Source organism: Electrophorus electricus, chromosome 15 (assembly GCF_013358815.1).
Source record: "Electrophorus electricus isolate fEleEle1 chromosome 15, fEleEle1.pri, whole genome shotgun sequence".
Taxonomy (NCBI): domain Eukaryota; kingdom Metazoa; phylum Chordata; class Actinopteri; order Gymnotiformes; family Gymnotidae; genus Electrophorus; species Electrophorus electricus.
Genome location: NC_049549.1, coordinates 15,031,469 through 15,049,065, shown reverse-complemented (window position 1 = coordinate 15,049,065; position 17,597 = coordinate 15,031,469). Strand labels below are relative to the sequence as shown.

At 44.5% G+C, this 17,597-nt stretch overlaps 4 protein-coding genes across 11 annotated transcripts in view; 1 reads left to right on the top strand and 3 right to left on the bottom strand.

Annotated features, from left to right (window-relative positions):
- The first annotated feature begins 142 nt into the window (after positions 1-142).
- ift20 (intraflagellar transport 20 homolog (Chlamydomonas)) lies at positions 143-2,277 on the top strand. Of its 4 annotated transcripts, XM_026997744.2 has the most exons (5): positions 143-218; positions 880-1,021; positions 1,219-1,304; positions 1,371-1,474; positions 1,589-2,277. In XM_026997744.2, the coding sequence occupies exons 2-5, from the start codon at positions 895-897 to the stop codon at positions 1,668-1,670; spliced, it is 399 nt and encodes a 132-aa protein (XP_026853545.1). In that variant the 5' UTR covers positions 143-218; positions 880-894; the 3' UTR covers positions 1,671-2,277. The 4 variants fall into 4 exon arrangements, with proteins under 4 accessions (XP_026853545.1, XP_026853544.1, XP_026853542.1 ...); XM_026997743.2 differs by having other exon boundaries at positions 1,219-1,474; positions 1,665-2,277; XM_026997741.2 differs by having other exon boundaries at positions 1,219-1,474.
- tmem97 (transmembrane protein 97) lies at positions 2,154-3,437 on the bottom strand. The gene is made up of 3 exons (XM_026997740.2): positions 3,218-3,437; positions 2,963-3,107; positions 2,154-2,859 (listed from the first exon to the last, which is right to left on the bottom strand). Exons 1-3 carry the CDS (start codon positions 3,329-3,331, stop codon positions 2,585-2,587), a joined length of 534 nt encoding a protein of 177 aa, XP_026853541.1. The 5' UTR covers positions 3,332-3,437; the 3' UTR covers positions 2,154-2,584.
- Positions 3,438-3,578: 141 nt separating this feature from the next.
- Positions 3,579-8,520, bottom strand: si:ch211-167j9.5 (tyrosine kinase receptor Cad96Ca). 2 transcript variants are annotated; one of them, XM_026997739.2, is made up of 12 exons: positions 8,433-8,520; positions 7,713-7,809; positions 6,918-7,011; positions 6,312-6,513; positions 6,032-6,170; positions 5,772-5,870; positions 5,300-5,460; positions 5,010-5,147; positions 4,813-4,924; positions 4,618-4,717; positions 4,340-4,439; positions 3,579-3,995 (listed from the first exon to the last, which is right to left on the bottom strand). In XM_026997739.2, exons 2-12 carry the CDS (start codon positions 7,756-7,758, stop codon positions 3,945-3,947), a joined length of 1,242 nt encoding a protein of 413 aa, XP_026853540.2. In that variant the 5' UTR covers positions 7,759-7,809; positions 8,433-8,520; the 3' UTR covers positions 3,579-3,944. The 2 variants fall into 2 exon arrangements, with proteins under 2 accessions (XP_026853540.2, XP_026853539.2); XM_026997738.2 differs by lacking the exons at positions 7,713-7,809; positions 8,433-8,520 and having other exon boundaries at positions 6,918-7,259.
- Positions 8,521-11,343: 2,823 nt separating this feature from the next.
- Positions 11,344-17,597, bottom strand: part of usp32 (ubiquitin specific peptidase 32) — a 31,269-nt gene continuing 25,015 nt past the window's right edge. For all 4 annotated transcript variants that reach the window (XM_035534056.1, XM_035534058.1, XM_035534057.1 and 1 more), the window contains exons 23-34: positions 17,401-17,575; positions 17,156-17,307; positions 16,959-17,070; positions 16,607-16,863; positions 15,207-15,391; positions 14,546-14,632; positions 14,157-14,277; positions 12,908-13,099; positions 12,600-12,822; positions 11,926-12,335; positions 11,646-11,738; positions 11,344-11,538 (exon numbers count right to left, since the gene is read on the bottom strand). In XM_035534056.1, coding sequence (XP_035389949.1) covers positions 11,365-11,538; positions 11,646-11,738; positions 11,926-12,335; positions 12,600-12,822; positions 12,908-13,099; positions 14,157-14,277; positions 14,546-14,632; positions 15,207-15,391; positions 16,607-16,863; positions 16,959-17,070; positions 17,156-17,307; positions 17,401-17,575 — 2,181 coding nt within the window. In that variant the 3' untranslated portion in view covers positions 11,344-11,364. The remainder of the gene's footprint in view (positions 11,539-11,645; positions 11,739-11,925; positions 12,336-12,599; positions 12,823-12,907; positions 13,100-14,156; positions 14,278-14,545; positions 14,633-15,206; positions 15,392-16,606; positions 16,864-16,958; positions 17,071-17,155; positions 17,308-17,400; positions 17,576-17,597) is intronic.

Sequence of the window (17,597 nt, the reverse complement as noted above, 5' to 3'; positions counted from 1 at the left end):
TAGGAAATTCGTTGCGCGCCTGAATGCACGGAGTCAAAACTTGAGTCAGTATTTTGAATTTTGTCCACCCCGACATCGAGTTTATGAATGAAACGAACCGACCGTCACCCTGGCAACAGAGGGGTGGAGCTAAGTCGGTAGGAGCGTCTGTGCCACATAACCAAGTGAATTGGGAAGGAGAGTAAACAGTTAGCTAACGCTAGCTAGCTACTATTTAGGTGAGAATTTCTTATCCCTCTGTTTGCCTTAACAAGTAACTTTCTGAACCGATCGATTTTCTTTATTTAAATAATAGTGTTTAATATTCCAAATAGCTTATAATTATTCGTTACTTTATTAGCTTCCGCTTTGGTGGCCTAGCAAGGGATCCAGCTAGCTAGCGTATCAGTTGTTTCCTGATGGCGTTTCGTAGGTAGCGTTAATTACCTAGTGAGCGAATATAGCGGTATAAGTTAAAATAAATGCCAAGTGAACTGCAAATTAGCTGGTTAACGGTTTCTGCCGTCAGCTTGCTAACATTAGTTATCTAGATTCGTTTTTTATACCACAAATAAACATTTGTAGTTAGGAAGCTAGCAAACTACAGCATATCTCTAGTTAACAAGCCATGGGTGCCATATTCCTGCTGTTCAACCAACCATAACTCCAGCTGAACGCCTTCTGTATCGCAAGTTTATTGGAAAAGTTGGTGTACTTTTGTTATTCTTCAGTTAGGATTCTTTGTAGCTTTTACGCTAGTTGCTAGCTTCGTAATCAGTCCCAAAATCAAGAGAGCTTTGTTCTCATTAGTTGTCACATCGGAACCATTTTTATATATATTTAGTTAAATTGAAACCACTTGTGGTTTTCATGTGGTGCTCTGCGACTCAACCAAACTAGGTATTGACCCCGGTCATGGCTAAAGATCCACTGGCAGAAGCTGGGCTTCATTATGATGAACTCAACAAGTTACGGATCCTTGAACCTGATGTTGGCCAGAAGACCACAGAGCTCAAAGAAGAATGCAAGGACTTTGTTGACAGTACGTTTGGTGGTCATACTCTGTAAATATGTCTATGATGTAGGGTGAGCTGAAAAAAAAAAAAAGATTTTCAGCAAACATTTTAAATTGTACTCAAGCACATTTAATTATGGCAAGTTTGATTATGTTTGAGCAAATAGTTTGTTCCCATTAAGACAGTGATCAAATTACTTTTAATATCACTTTTCTGAAAATAGAAATTGGCCAGTTTCAGAAGATAGTGGGTGGACTCATTGAAATGGTGGATGAATTGGCCAAGGAAGCAGAAAAAGAGAAGATGAAGGTATGTACTGTAAACACATTTAAAATGACTCTAAATCGTTGTGACATGTTGTTAATCATTTTACAGGCCATAGGTGCCAGAAACCTGCTGAAGTCTGTTGCAAAACAACGGGAAGCCCAGCAACAGCAACTCCAGGCTCTAATTGCTGAGAAGAAGATGCAGCTGGAAAGGTGTGGCCTCCGCATTGTCTGGATTCTTATTTGTCCAGAAGGATCCATAATTACTGTTCTGTGCCTGTCCATTAACCATATTTTCCTATTTAAACATTCTCTGCTCTTTGACAGGTATCGAATTGAATATGAAGCTCTTTGCAAAGTGGAGGCAGAGCAGAATGAATTCATTGACCAGTTTATATTGCAGAAGTGAGCACTTGTCAAGTGGATAGAAGATGTGTGGTTGACTCACAGCGTGTTCCTCAAAGGACTGATTCAGACAGGTCATTTAATTCTTTACATGGCATTAACAGGTATCCTCCCAACCTCTACCTACTCATTTTTTCTATTTAAACCACAAACTGCATTCTCTGTCAAGGTCAGTTCAGGGGTTGTGTGTGTAACATACATGTAACATCTTTACTTTTGTGTCAAAAAAAAATTGAAAATTATTTATATAGAAATGAAGATATTTATACTATTTATAAATAGAAATGTAAATTTGATTCAGTATCTTTTGCTACAATACAGTATTTGCTTCTTACTGTAAATAATTGCATCCTTAAGATGTTTTCTGTATATTTGTTCTTTGATTTGAAAATGTTTTTTTTAAATTGTGCTCATTCTTTATCCTGATATTCTTGATTCTGTTCATGGGACCACAACAAAGAGGTGCATCAGAAGTTCAGAAACCCTAAAACCAAACAGATCCTTAATTTATTGTTTTACATTATTTAGATCTTGCATATCAACCAACATTACTTTTACAAGCATCTTGTAAAGCTGATATATATTTGAATAAAAATATTTTGCACATGCAAGTCTTCATCTTATAAATCAAACTGCATTCTGGGGTGGACAGCACAACATGGTGGTGTTTTATCACAGTTCTAAGAACTAATAGAAATTAAGTGATCAAGTTAAATTAATTATAGTAAGTTTTCCATAAACGTTTCAGAACCACTCAATTCTGTCTCACTTAAAAACATTGGTTTCATAAGATTGTTTAACTTCAGAAGACACAGTAAAGAAACTGTTGCATCTTTTGTGTTACAAGATGTTACTCTAACAAAACTGCACTGTGTGGAACTGACAGTAAATGAACGATAGAATTGGAAATAAAAGCATCTATTTCTGTTTCTTGGCCTTTGATGAAGCTTTCCCCGTCGGAGGAGAGGAGCTATATGCTGAGCTAAAGAGCATGGTGAGTAGCAGCATGATCGGAACTACGAGGTACGGCGAGTAAACCGAGGCCAGGGTTAAACGCTCCTTTAACGTCTGTGGACCTGCGTGGTGCGTCTGTGGGAAGTTGTGGAATAAGATGTGACTCAGGATGGGGAGCAGAGTGGTGGTCACATGGGCGGAGTACACAACTGCCGGAGTCCTGATCCACCTGCAGTTGCCTAGATCCAAAACAGTGGCGAAAAGAAGGGGAATAGGGCTCTTAAACACGCACGCTGGAGAGCAGCCGTGTAATTATTGCTTGTCCATGTGTTACCGACTGACCTTTCAGGAACGCATACGCCGCCACAGGAAAGAAAGGTAACTGAACTAGTGCTTCGCAGAATATGAAAGATCTAAACCAGACAGGCGGGTCCAGCACCATCGGATCTTTAAACTCGGCAGCATACCACTGCAGTAAGTCTTTCAGCTGCAGTACAAAGGAGCACAGAAGGAACCATAACGAAGGCGCGGTGGTTCACATGAGCGATGTTGGTATCAGATCGAAAAAATAAGGTAACTTCACAAGTGAGAACTTACTGCTTGGGGATACGCTTGTTCAGGCAGCAGTGCTTGAAGATCAATGAAGAGAGTAATGGGAATGTGCGACGCAAAATAGATGAGGAATGTTATTTCTAAGGTCCGAAGGAACATTTTAGTGAAGAAAACAAACGCATGCAAGTCGATCAAATGGACCCTAAAAGAAAATCCCGCAGTTCGGTAGGCAGTGGCAAAACCAAAGGGGAAAAACCTGTGAAAGTCAACGTTGCATAACGTGTTGGTGTCGCTCTTCCTATTGGACGAGCCTCTCGGTCGATCGGGATAGGGGCGGGTTTTCGTTTGAACTTTGATTTGCGTTAGTAAAGCAGATGGCAGATGTTTGACCTTCGTTTTAAGGAGCCAGTTTAGTCTGAAAACCCCATTGATTACTGAATAAGAGGAAGTTTAACGTCTGTGACAGGATGTCGTGTAAAATTAAATATGAATAAAGCGGGAAAGTCTCTTGTGACGGAGATCCTCACTTAGGAAGGTTAATTGGGTGCTCTGGCTGCTATGCCAGGGAGCTGGCTCTTTGGTCCTGTGGTTAGAGTTCACGTTTACCTCCTGCCAGACCTAGCTTCAAGTGGCAGGTAGGGTGGCTGCCTTCAGCCTTTGTTACACTTTAAGATGTAGGGCTCCAGTCCTTTAAACTGCATTGCTGTCCAACAAGAACCGAGTGTTCTTCTGAGATCTTGCTGGATCAATTCTTGCTCGTGATGTTGAAGATTTAATCTGCTGACATACCCAGCAGTGTTTGGGTTTCAACATCCACATAGTCCTGCAAGACAGATGACGGCCTCTTATCCGACATGCATCTTACCTCTCATGTGTCTGACAATAGTATGAGGATTATAAATCCTCTTTTTAGGACCTAAAAAATGAGACTGGCCAGGATTTCTAAAATGCCTAAGATGCCCAGGATCGGGCTTCTCTCGCGTTGACATTTGCATTCTATAGTTGCCATACACGGTGCAGCTGTTTCTATATCGCTTTGACAAATTTTTATAGGTCCTGCCAAACCACCAACCTTCCCTCACACTACGGCCATCATCATTTTTTAAAATTAAAATACGGTCACCCTGGCTAATGAAAGGAAACAAATAAATCCATTCATTCACCCACCGAGTCATTTTCAATGACCTTCTCCAAGATTCTGACCAGGTCTGAAAAGGACGGTCTGGCAGTGTAAGGATCCATCCAGCAGTCCTTCATGATCTGCAGTCTAAGTGAAAAAACATGGAAATGTCAGAGTCCTCTCAGTTAGCACAGCTTTTCCACTGGCAGCTCTGGAGAGTCCTTATAGTTTACTAGCTGCCAATTCAGAAACCAGTTTGGAAAACAATATTTGGGATCATGAAGTCCCATACTCAAGGCCAGATAAGGAGAGCAGGTGCACTTACATCTCTGGTCGGCAGCTCTCGGGCCCTGTGTTCCTGTGGCCAGCACAAATGTGATACACCACTTGCTCTGACATATCCAAATCGGGGTAGGGCAAGCTGCCTGTGGATAGCACAATTACCATTTTTATTCTACTCTACATTTGGCAGATTTGAATGAGATTTTAGCAAAAGGCCAGACTTGTCAGTAGGCCTCACCAAAAGTCTGCATTTCCCAAAGCACAATACCAAAGGCCCACACGTCCCCTTTGAAGGAATAGTAGTTGTTGCGGAAATACTCGGGAGGGTACCAGCGCAAGGGCACTCGCTCCTAAGAGGATAAGGCCACATTTAACTTATGTGAAGAGGCTTTAACAGTTTAATACGGTGTGCAGTTCTTCTAAATGTTTACCAACCCTGTGCTTCTTCTTCCTGGTGCTGCGTCTGCTTCTCATACACGTCAGGTCCCTCGCCAGGCCAAACTCTGCCAACTTGATTTCCCATGGGAAACGGCTCACCAGAATATTCCGCAAGGCCAGGTCGCAGTGGACCACCTGTGGAGTGCACCGAAGAATCCTGGTCATAATATGGGGCATGTCGTTCTTTTAGCACCCACCACATCTGCACGTTTATTGGAAATACTAAACGCAGAAAGGCAGCGCAAGTGTAACCACCGAGATCTGGCGTTTGCCACAGGAAGTGATACCATTTTGGAGCGCAGGTGCTCCATGGCCAGGGTGATGTGGTAGGAGGCGATGGTGAAGAGACTCTGTAACTCAGGGTCATTGCTCAGATTCTCTTGGTGGGTCTGGACGAAACTGCGAAGGGTCCCATAACTCACGTACTCCATAATCATCAAGAAGGGTTCTGTCAGTGTAGCCAGTAGCACAGAGTCATGAGGCAGAAATGACAGAAAAAATGCTTTCACCTAATAATCTCTCCATCTACTAATGCAGTGTTACTTTTGGGTGTGCTGAACACCAAGTCACTCACACCAGAAATCCGACAGAGACTTCTAAGCAAAGTTTAACTGCAGTGTGTTACAAATGGGAATTAGCAATGTGTGTGTAACACATTTTTTAAACTGAAAATATTCTGTGCTTCATATTCACTGTATAAATGTGTTGCCTGGGCACACCTAACAGTGAAATGGAGATGAAGTTATCTCGGGGTCTTACCCTCTGTAGTGTTCCATTCAAGCAGCTGCAGAATGTTCTTATGATACGCTAGCTTTCTCATAATACACACCTCCGTCTGCATGTGCTTGGGAGTGACATCTAGCGGTGACGAGAAAAACCGTCATCTAATTAAACCAACAGCTGATAAGGCATTGCACACTAGTGGCTTTCCTTATCTAGAGCGAAGTATGACCGGATCCATGGGAATGCTGACTCGCACAGTGCAGTGCAATATGCAGAATATTTGGGGAATTTCTTACCTTCTTTTGAGATTTTGCAGGTGACGAGTGAGTGGCCTTTGCACGTGCCCCGCATCATCTTTGCCTTGTAGAAGACGCCTTCTCTCCCAGCCTTGATTAGCTGAATAAAGTTTAGATCTGCCTTCGTGACTCTGGGGTTCTGAAGACACAGTGCCTCCGTGTTACCGTTTGCTCATACAGTCTGTTTGCACCTCTTTTCATCTTCATGCACATTTCTCTACTTGAACAACACTTTATTGTGTAAAGGGTCGATTTGTAATTGATTTTAGGCGCACCAGACCTGTTGTGATGATTTCCACAGTACCCGGGAACTTGGCCTGCTCTTCAGTCTTTGAATGTGCGTCTCTGTAGAGCTACTTAACGGTGGTAACGCAAACATGTCCTGGGGGGTAACGGGAGATAGAGGAGAGGAATTCTGGGGAGGAGCGATCTGCGTCCTACCCTGTTGCAGCTGCCGGATGGTTTTCTTCAGATCTCGATACCTGACAAGAAGGAATAACACAGAGATCTGGAACAGCGATCTCAAACCTGGTTCTTTCACCCGGTGAAATGTTAGGCTTTTGTTGCATGCCAGCTCACAGCATGGTCGAGCCAGGCCAACAGTGATCTAAAGCTAGCTACACTACATGGGGAGCAGATAAAGTCATGCTGGGTATCTCGTGGACGAGCCTGAGTATGGTTACATTCAGGGTAGCGGCTCCTCACTTAGACTTGGAGAAGCTCTGCGCTCACTTAACCATGATTCTGCTCCAGGCCTTCTGGAGGCAAATTGTATGGGTCAAAGGAAGTGAAATACCAGACTGCGCAAGGAAAGGGAGTATTTCAGGAGTGATGGTAAATGAAAGATCTAATAGATTGTGTGTGAGAATATTGTGATTCAGTTTACTTTTTGATCCACAGGATTCCACAGAAAACAGTGAAGAGGGCGATCAGAGCAGAGACGCCGATGAGAACGTAGTGTGTGCCGTCCAGAATAGCCTCTGCAAAAATACACATCCTGTGAGAGTTAATATGATGTACCACAAGAAACAGGAACATAAACTAGGTCACATGGTTGAAGCCGGATCAGGTCTTTCTTTGTGTGTTATTTTTCTTTCAAGCAAGTGAAACGTGACTGGATTTCAATCTGTTGCTCTGTTGACCAGTCCAAAAGTCACTGGAATGTATTCAGGTATTTATGTTCAGCTAAAGTAGCAGTTTAAGAAAGTGGAGATACTGTAGTGTTATTTCAAACAGTTTTGCTGCTGCTGCATATATCCTTAAAAAATTGAAATAAAATATGTATAGTAATAGCATATAGGAAAAATATTTAAGAAATGGGAAAACAAACAAATAAGCAACCCCCCCCGTCTGTGCTTCGTCAAAGTCAATAAAATTGGTAGAAATAAGACATTATACAGAGCTACCAAACATAAGAATAAATACCAGAAGAAACGCAGAGGAAGCAATGGTCTCCAACATAAACATTGAGTCAGGCTTCTCCCTCTCTTTTTTGTTAGTAGCTCCAACTTCTTAATATCTACATCATACTTGTCTTGTTAATTTGCACTGCCTGAGAGTATTACTTCCAGAATACGTACCCACTATGTTATACGTCATTAAGCCTAAAAGTTTGAGTTAGATAGAGGAACTACCTCACCCATCTGTAGAAATTCACATTAAAACTGTTATGTACACTTACTTTGTTGGTGTTCTGGAAGGCTTGTTGAATTTTTATGAAGGTCCATACTTTGTCTTCTCTTAACGGGACAAGAACAATAACTCCATTCTTTCCAAGTCTGAATAATAGAAATGGGGAAAGAATTCTCAGAGGTCTTCAACCAGTTAAGTACAGTACTTACTGCAGTACTTAAAAAAGTAAAGTTAAAATTCGTTTGTCTAAGTCCATAACAGCATGCAAAGTAATAACGTAACCACAACATAGGAGCTGTTTAGCTTGATAATAGCTCTAGGTTTTCATGCAATAGTTGAGACACAAAGGAAGAGGCAGGAGTGTTGAAACAAATCTGGGAGATATTATTATAATATATATTTATATAAAATTTGTGCAAGCCAAGTGAAAAAGTAATTTACACACACACACACACACACACACACACACACGGTTAATATGTATCCCAAATTAACCAAATTTTTAAAGTTTTATATAATGCAAATTACCTAGGAAAGAGAAAAAGTGAGAAATTAGAAATTAGGCACCTAAACTGCATCTGACAAGTGTTTTCAGATCCTTCATTTGGGTCATTTTTTAAAGGTTTCCATCCAAAGCAGTTCAAACAATCATGATTGGTATCAAAAAGCCGCTTTCATATTTTTCATCAATGAAGAGTTGCCTTTCTACTAAAGCATAAGGGTGAAAGAAAGGAAGGAGAGAAGGGGTTAAATAAATGGGCCCACTCACCTTCTCAGTTCTCAAGAGTGGCAATCCCCAGTTTACCCCCTAAATGTCATTTCTTGTCAGTGGAGTTCACTCATGGTTTGCAGTGAGGGAGCATGATGACCACTGGTGGCTAGGTGCAATTTGTAGCAGCTGATGAGGACGCTTGTGGTGAGAAACTGTATCCGGGCGCAAGCAGCGCACAGGGTGGAGACCCGCGTATTTCCTGACCCACTTGCTGCTGCCGCAGAAAGAAGAGGCATGTCCGATGCTGCTGGCCAGCGAGAGCACGGGTCGGCCTCACCAGAGAAGACGCGCTCCCTATGATGGAGCGGTTCCGGCCGGAGAGGCGGCGCACATGTGGCAGTAGGGCGGCTGTGGCTGCGTTTCGGGGAAGGTGTGCTGGTGGCAGGCTGCAGCCGAGCTCCTAATTCTCTGGCAGCACAGGCCTGTGGTTTCCTCTGCTGCTCTCTGCAAGCCAAGTGCTTGACGCAAAACACGAGTGCATGACTGCTTGCAAACAATTCAACAAAGGCAGCTTTTCTGTTGCACTGGATGAATTTAATTGGTTGCTTGAATAATTGTTACAGACCAATGGTGTCACTTCATATACATTTACATTTTTACAGTTCATTTTCAAATACATCCTTTTTATTGGCATATTTACAAAACATCGTATGTACATTTAATGTCAGTGCAATGTGGTTGTATTCTTTAAACATTTTACAAAATAAAGTTCATTAAATTAATACATTCGTGCCAATTAATTTAACAAAAGTAAGCATCAACAAAAGGTATGTGTCAGTAGTTGATTGCACTACTTGCCAACAAATAATTTGTTTATGAAGCATTAATAAATTATCCCTGTATCAAAAAATGTCTTTAAAAGTCATGTGAATATTTGCAGCGTCAAGAGAAGGGTAGTGGGGTGTTGGGGGATCCAGTTCAACTAAAACGAGCAAGCAGCTTATTATGACAAGCGAAATCAGATTTTAAACTGAGCAGAGTGAATTACTGTTTTCAAATACAGACATATTCTTTTCACCTAATACTCAATACAGAATTTTTCTTTTCATTGTTGGGACAGCTCCTTGTATAGGAGTAAACACTTAAAGCTGATATTAACTATTTATCATTCATGAGTCATTTTACTTTTTTAAATTTTTTTTTTTTTTTTACAAAAATGATTTTCTTGATGGCAAATACATAAATGAACCATAACACCAAAATTATGGTAGTGCAGAAATTTTGTGGACCAACGTAAAGCTCTTTCCCAATAAAGGACCCAATGCAATGAGCCCTTTATTCAACTCATTAGAAATAATTGGCTTAGTGGAGTGAGGGGCATGAACTATCCATTGTTTTCTATCCATTATCACAGTGTTAAGATGGCTCTGTAACGAAGAGTCTCCACAGAGGTGCTACAGTTCTGGCTTTGTTTAAGCCATGCAACCAGGCCACCACAAGTGCTATTTCTGTGTAGCATGGAGTTAGCTGTGCTGACGAGATGCTCTTTCAGAGAACGCTGGCCTCATAAACTGCCGTGTTCTCACAATCTGCCACCCGAGCTTATAGTTTTATGTTATTTGACAACATCCTCCCCCCTCCCCCATAAGAACTTTGGCTTCATAACGTGAGCCTCTCCCATGAGAGCACCCTCCTCAGGTATGCATGCGTTTGGCTACCGTTTACTGTACCATCAACATGATTTTAGCAGGAAATAAATTGATCACAGGAAGAACATGACATATGTGAACGGCTATAATGGTGGGCCCGCACTTTAACCAGTGAGTGGCCAGTACTCCTCGCCAGTGTACGGCTGAACAGATATGACAATGACAATACGGTGAAAATCACACTGTGATGGTATTACACAGTGTGGTATTAAAATAAATATCACGGAGAAATAAAAAGTTCTAAGGATAAAACGTGTTTCAGATAAAGACAACGAATTAGAGAGAGACACTGGCTCAGAGAAACTCCAGGTCAAGAAACCTGTAATCTTAAAATATCAAAAGATAAATGAAAACTTAGAAATGGCATATCCTGTGTGGTTCAGGGGTTGCTGAGGGAATGCAGATTTGGCAGTGGAACGCGTACAGTATTTTATCGGGTTGGTGTTCCTCTCACTCTCTAACAGGAGGGATCTTTACGGAAATGTGCTTTAGGGATCCCGTTGCACTGTAATACTGTCTCGCTGACTTCCAATTAACAATCAACGGTAGCTGAAAAACAAAAAATAGAAAGTGAGGTAGTGTACAACTTCAATTCTGATGGAAAGCAGATCCTTTGGAAAATGCAAAGCCTGCTGAGACTCTCAGTTTCAGTCTGAACAGAGTGCATTATAAAAGTATCTTTTATCCAATGACAACATCCAATGAAACCTCTCCTGTAGAGCTGATGTTTCAAGTTGGGACTGACAGACTGTGTCTGGCCAATAAGAACTCTGCCTATTGTTATTATGCACAAACATGGTAGATGAGGGAGATAAATACATGAATATCATTTCTCTTATGTGGTACGTGTTTCTTTAGATTTGGGGTTTGCGACATTAGAGTGTGTCTAGATACAACACGACTACAGCAAGGGAATTAATAATTGGGGCCCAGAATGTCCACGTTTACTTGGCAACAGAGTCTATATAGTTGTCCTCAACTCACTCGTTCACCTTCTCTCTAACTCACTTAGTCCCACCACTCCTGCAGTCGTCCTTCCAAACCAGCAGTGAGGTCCCCGTCTTCTGAATGGGGGACAGAGAAGGAGCTCCCAGCTGATCTTTGTGCTTCGAGTAACCGACACTCCTCGGTTTCAGTCAGGCAGCCTTAGGTTGCCTGCATTGGTGTTCGAGTCCTCATCGAGTTTCATGGCGAGCTAGCGGCGTGGCAGGTACAGGCGGCAGGAGCTGGTAGGGGCGGACTGAGAAAAATAAGTGCTTTTAATGTGGAAGAGCATGACTTCACTGAAGCACGCAGTACTTCTTGTAGTCCGACTCGAAGTCCTCATCCATACTAGTAGTGTCTGCCATCTTTTTGCCATCAGTCTTGGGCAGGAACTGGGAGTAGTCCACGCCTTGCTGCTCATAGAAGAGGATGTAGGCGGAGTCCGTTTCTATCTCTTCCGAGTGAACTTCCTGGGAATGGGAGAGAGCAGGCTTTAAGCAGTCAGCTCTAGCTCAACAAAAGTGCGGAAACAGGCGATGCGAAACGAGTATGTGCAGACGTAGCTGTGACGCTTCACCTTGCAGCTGCTGTCGTTGTAACAGTACCACTTGTCATTGGGGTTTTTGGCATAGGTCACATAGTGGCCCCCTCCCAGTATTCCTGAATGGCACTATGGAAAAAAATGCATTTGAGCAGGAAATAAACTTCAGCAGTCTCCATCGTGATGAATGCAAACATAGATTTACACACATTTACAAATTGCTGCAAGCTGTAAAACATACTTTTGTCTCATAATCAAAGAAACACGCCAGCCACAGTGAGTTTGCCAAAGGGATGAGTGGACAGGAGAGACTCACTGAGATTGCATATAAGTTGTATATGGGCTCCAGGCAGACATCACATCTGTGCTGAGAGGTGCTGTCCGGCTCCATGTTGTCCTCGGAGTGCCCGCTGGTCTGGCTGCCCTCCTGACCCAGCCCGTTCACCACCACATCACAGTCGCCGCTCAACGTGTCCCCTGACCAGGAGTCTTGCGTGCCTGGGTCTGCGGAGACTGGGGCTTCCACCTCGAGCTCCGGGCCGCCCTCCTTGCTGCCGCTGCCATCCAGGTTCTCCTTGCTGTTGGAGAGGCGGTGCCTGCCACCCAGCTGGGGCAGGCGGAGTCGGCTCTGCTTGCGTCCTGCCCCCTTTGGGCTGCTACCGGGACTGGCGGGAACGCTGCTCCGGCCAAGGGTGCCGCTCATCCTCTGTATGGAACAGGACGGGCCTAGAGAGGAAGGGCAGGACAGATGACAGCCTTGGACATCTCACCAGAACATTTTAGGGTGGCTCCCACTGTCCCACATTACATGAGTTTCAAGCCTTTCCCAAATTTAACTGGGTGTTTTTGAGCAGGGAAAGCAGCATGGCCATCCTGGATGGGACCTGGGACATGGCACATCTCGTTTTACAGTGTGTGTATGTGTGTATGTGTGTGGGGGGGAGTGGAGTGGGGGGTGGAGAAGATTGCGTTGGTCAGGGAGAGACAGACCTCGGCTGGACACGGAAGACGAGGAGGAGTCGGCTCTGTCTAGCGCGGGCAGCTCCTCTGCCACACCCTCGCTCTGCTGGCTCTGCATGCCGCATGTGCTCTGGGTGGCATCGCGTGGTGCCAGGAAGGCACTAGGATTGAAGCCTCCCTGCGGGAACTTCACGATCTTCTGCGACTTGATCCACCGGCCGTTTACAAACTGGAAGCGCTTCAGGTGAACGATCTGAAAGATGGAAAATCAACATGATGGCGGACGCAGAGGCACATGGGGCGTGTGTAGAAGACAGGGGAGGGAACTGAAGCTCTACCAGGATGGGCGGGAGCCTCCAGAGGTCCAGCTTCTTGGTGGCCAGGCAGTGGGTCTGGCACTTGGAGCAGTAGTAGAGCTCATCCTCGCCCAGCTCCTCTTCCGTGGTGAAGGCCTTCAGACAGCTGTCTAGGCTGATGGGCTCAGCCTGGGCTCGGCGACTCAGCTCCACGCTGGGGTGCTCCTCCACGATCTGCACACCACACACACACATACACACACACACACGTCCAGTCAAAATATACAGAAATTAAAAATTATATTCCTTCAAAATGTACTATTCTGATTACTCATACGACTTTGCTAACTAGCAGGATTTTTTTTAACAAATCTGATACATCATACCTCAAAACAGCCTAAACTAGAGTACATGCCCTCAATAGGCCATTTCATGTCAATGCCTTTAAAGCTGATATTGTTAAAACATGGTTAATACACAGACATACGTTTAAGATAAAAAAAAAAAAAAAGTTAGAAAAAGAAGAAGCAAAAGAAGCAAGAAAATACTCAAATGTCTGTGCATGCACCCACCCACCCACACACACAGTGGTTTAAAAGTATACATTCTATACCCCATTCATTCATGTTTCCAAAGAGTTCAGCTTAAAATTGAAATAGCATGGACAAATGACAAGCTTGTCTTGGCAATTGTTTTAACTTGCACAACATGGAAACACCAGATTCAGATCCAAGATGTGCAAACTGAGTGCCTCTGGGGAGTAACAGTTTTGCCAGGATGGCATATAAATTAGCAGGCTGAAAACCAAAATGGATCCAGTCTTCCTACCAGCCACTTGGACTTATGTGGTGTCTGGATCCATTTCCAGTTCCTCATGGCTCTGAGTGAACCTGCATCATGTGCAAATAAGGGCCTTGTCTGAATGACTTGCATCTGCAACGGGGCCCTACATGTCTGAAACAAGAGGGTGGACTCTCATTCTCTGGTTCAATGGCACAAGTCTAGGTTGTGCGATTTCCTGATATCTGCATAATCAGCATGATCCTTGGCTAATCTCTGTTCAAGCAGAAGGTCGGTCACATTCTGACTGACTCACCTGCCAATAAACTCCCATAGGCCTGGCAGTTTTACACAGGCTATAATAACAATGTTTCTTTTGAGAGTGCGTTGAGTGTAGAAAGAAGTCCTGCTTAAATACTGACACTGCTGACCCCACAGCTTCATTTGCCAGTCCCATCACTTCAGATTCAGTACAGGCAGCTTGTTAACACAGACACGTAATGGCTCTCACCCGCTCCTGAGAGGTCTGGTAGCGGAGGTGTAGGGCGGTGGGGTCCCAGTCAACCGCAATGTAGGCATTGCCCAGGGACGCTCTGTCCTCGTTACACTCCACTGGGCAGCCTCTACAGAACCTGGCAAAGACGTGACAGCCCCAGTCAGTCATCTGGGAATGTGTCTCACATAGACACACACACACACACACACACACACACACACACACACACACACACACACACAACACACACCACACACGTGCAAGCATTCATACACACATAGGCATGCGAACACAGATAAGACATACACACAGCCTATGTTAAAACACTCTTCACACACACACACACACACACACACACACACACACACACACACACACACAAAATAATAAAATAAATGACTTACCTGTACCAGGGGCACCAGGCACAGGAGTTGCCATCCTTCTGCACCACCCGCAGGGTGAAGGGATACTGGTAACCCATGCTGTCATCACTGCGCAACATCAGCACCCCATGGTGTCAGATCACACATCCCAACAGCACAGAGGAGCAGCAGGCACCATGTGATTGAGACCGAGACACAAACACTGAACGACACCTGACTGTATGACTTCAGACCAATGCATCAACCAGCACACATGAACAACGACTCCGTTTTCCCTTTTGTAATTCCACATAACAGTTGAGTGTCACAATATGTAAGATGCAAGTGTTGATTGTTGGTTGCTTAATTTTAGAAGCCAACAGCTCCCTGTAGCTCAGTCAGTCATGTCACATTGCCTTGTTACTTTGGATCAGAATCTTGTGCTGGCACCTTTACCAGGGAATGGGACACATGAGCTAGCATGCTCCCTGACTGTATAAATATGCATGTATAAGTTAGCTTGCCCTCTGCAGGTGTAAAGATTCAAGGATGTGCTAGCATGTGCTCTGCAGGTATAAAGGTGCATGTATGAGCTTGTGTCCTCTCCGTAGATGTAAAGGGTTGATCTAGTGTGGCTCTTTGCAGGTGTAAAGGTGGCACATATGGGCTGGAGTGCTCTCTGCAGGTGGAGGGCGGCTCTGACCAGTCCTGTGCGTGGTTGCTGGCTTCCTGTGGAGGCAGGGGGCTTGCCAGGCGGGACACCTGGACCCACACAGCGTCATACAGGTCCTTCTTGCTGGTGCGCACCGTGCAAGGCACGATGAGAGGCATGCCAAAGAGACTGGGCCTGTTCTTCTGCGATGACAGGAAGTACAGCTCCGTCCGCATCTAGGGGTGGGGGCATCAACATTGGCACTGACACAACAGCCGTGACACTCAAACACTCAGGGTGAGCGTGAGGGAGGAGAGAAAGAGGAAAAGGGGAGGGTGGAACATAAATGCACAAGACGGGGCAAGTTTTGCTGGACCACCAATTGGTGCAAAGTGTGAACAGCATTTCAACAATGAACCTTCTCATTGACCCATCACTGACCAAAAGATAGACCCGTCAGTCTAAAATGCCTTTAGACTCTTGGACGATGCTCTGTGTTTTGAAATGGGTGCTGTTGCATAAAATGTGCTATGTAGTATATGTTTATTGCATATGTTTAAGGCATCATAGCTTTTCCTTAGATCCTGAAAATAAAGACCATAGATTTTAATTATTGTACTATACAAGTATCATGCTTTTTTTTGGTTGTGTATTTTTATTGGGGTTTTTTGTTTGTTTTTTTTAATATGTGGTTTCTATTATTTGAAACTGTGGCACTGAAAAAGTTTCTAAGAACATCATCAAGACCAAGAAAGCTAGCTAAATGTCAGCTAATAGACCAAATAGCAAACATTTGCTCATGTAAATGGAATAATGATCAAGATAAATCCAGCCAGTGTGTAGCTACAAACCTCGCAGCCCTTCACACAGCAGAGCATTACAATAATTGCTCGAAGAAGGCCACACACACACACCCCGACAAGAAACACCGTACTTTAGGCAACCTGCAACTGTTGGTAAACGACGCGGATGTAGACTACCTGCAAGCAAACCAAAGACCCACACATGAAATGGCAACTTTTGCCAACCTACCTCTCAGCTCTGTAATTATACGAAAATGACAGGGAGATGGCCTAATATTAATAGCCCTGGTACCACTCACTGCTTTCCGGTTAACGTTAGCGAGATTGAAAAGTGGCTAGTCACATTTCACGTGCACGCATGTTTCAACAATGGCACTCAGTCAGTCAAAATGCCTCTCCTTAGACAACCCAATAGATAGTCCAGCAAAAAAAAACAAAAAACAAATACAGACGGGTTAAAGTCAGAAAAACGAAAGAGAAAAGGAAAAGAAAATTTGAGGAAAAAAAGACAAATATTCTGGGCAGAATTGGAGATGGAATAGCTAGGCAGTTTATTAAGACAGTCAGCTGAACAGACAGACAGATGCTTAAACAGATACATAGAAATATATAAATACAAATCTAGCAGAATTAAGCTGGAGTAGTTACCATTTTCCTGTGCATGGCAATGATGTAGCCAGTGAAGGGGCTGTCCTGCACTGGTGTGGTGTGGCCATTGGGGATACCGTTGGCGAGGCTCCTGTCCGAGCCAGATGGCACCGCCGTGCTGGGCAAGCCGTTGGCCAGACTCCGCTCAGCGCTAGCGCGCACAGGAGTGCCAGCCATGCCTGCCATGCCATTCGGAATGAGGCCAGGCTTCTCAGCATGGCCACTGCCGACAGTGCCGTTGGCCATCGGGCCTGTGTCTGCCGAGGACACGTTTACAGGGAATGAGACACAAAAGAGCTTGTGTGGGTGCAGAACACCAGAACGCTAAAGGCCTGGTGAGGTTTTACAACACCTGTTGGCGTCAGGGAGGTGATGAAAGCTGGAGAACCAGGTACGGGGATCTCAAACGCACACAGGAAGCCGTTCACGCTCAGCCGCACCTTTTGGTTGTCTTGAGGAAAGTTCTAGATACAAAGAAACATCTGCTAAGATGTCTGCCCTCAGGATCAAGGCTACGCAACTCTGACATGGGGCAGGGAGACAGCTCACCTTAATGTTGGATGAGTGGACCTCAGCTAGGAGGATCTGATCAGGCTTCAGACAGCACAGCTCGCTAAGCTGCTTCTTCAGGCCTGTGTACTTTTCGTCCATGTTCAGGCGAAGGCCATAGCGGGCCGGCGTGGAACCATCCAGTTTAATCACTGCCAAAGAGAGGAGTGCGATAGGTGAGATTCCCGAGCGAGATTCCTGCAGGCAGATCTTTGAGGCAATGCATCTCCACTGCTGTTCCTCACCTGTGATCTCCAAGTGCATGGAGCTGTCCATGGGCAGGGGCAGGGACAGGAAGTTGAAAGGGTCAAAGCGGGCGCTGATGTGGCCACACGTCTTACACTTGACCTGGGACTTGAGTTGACCATGGAACAGGTCCACCACGATAGAGCGGTTCCTCCTCAAGTGGTTGTCCCAGGCCTACACAAACACACAGGCACAC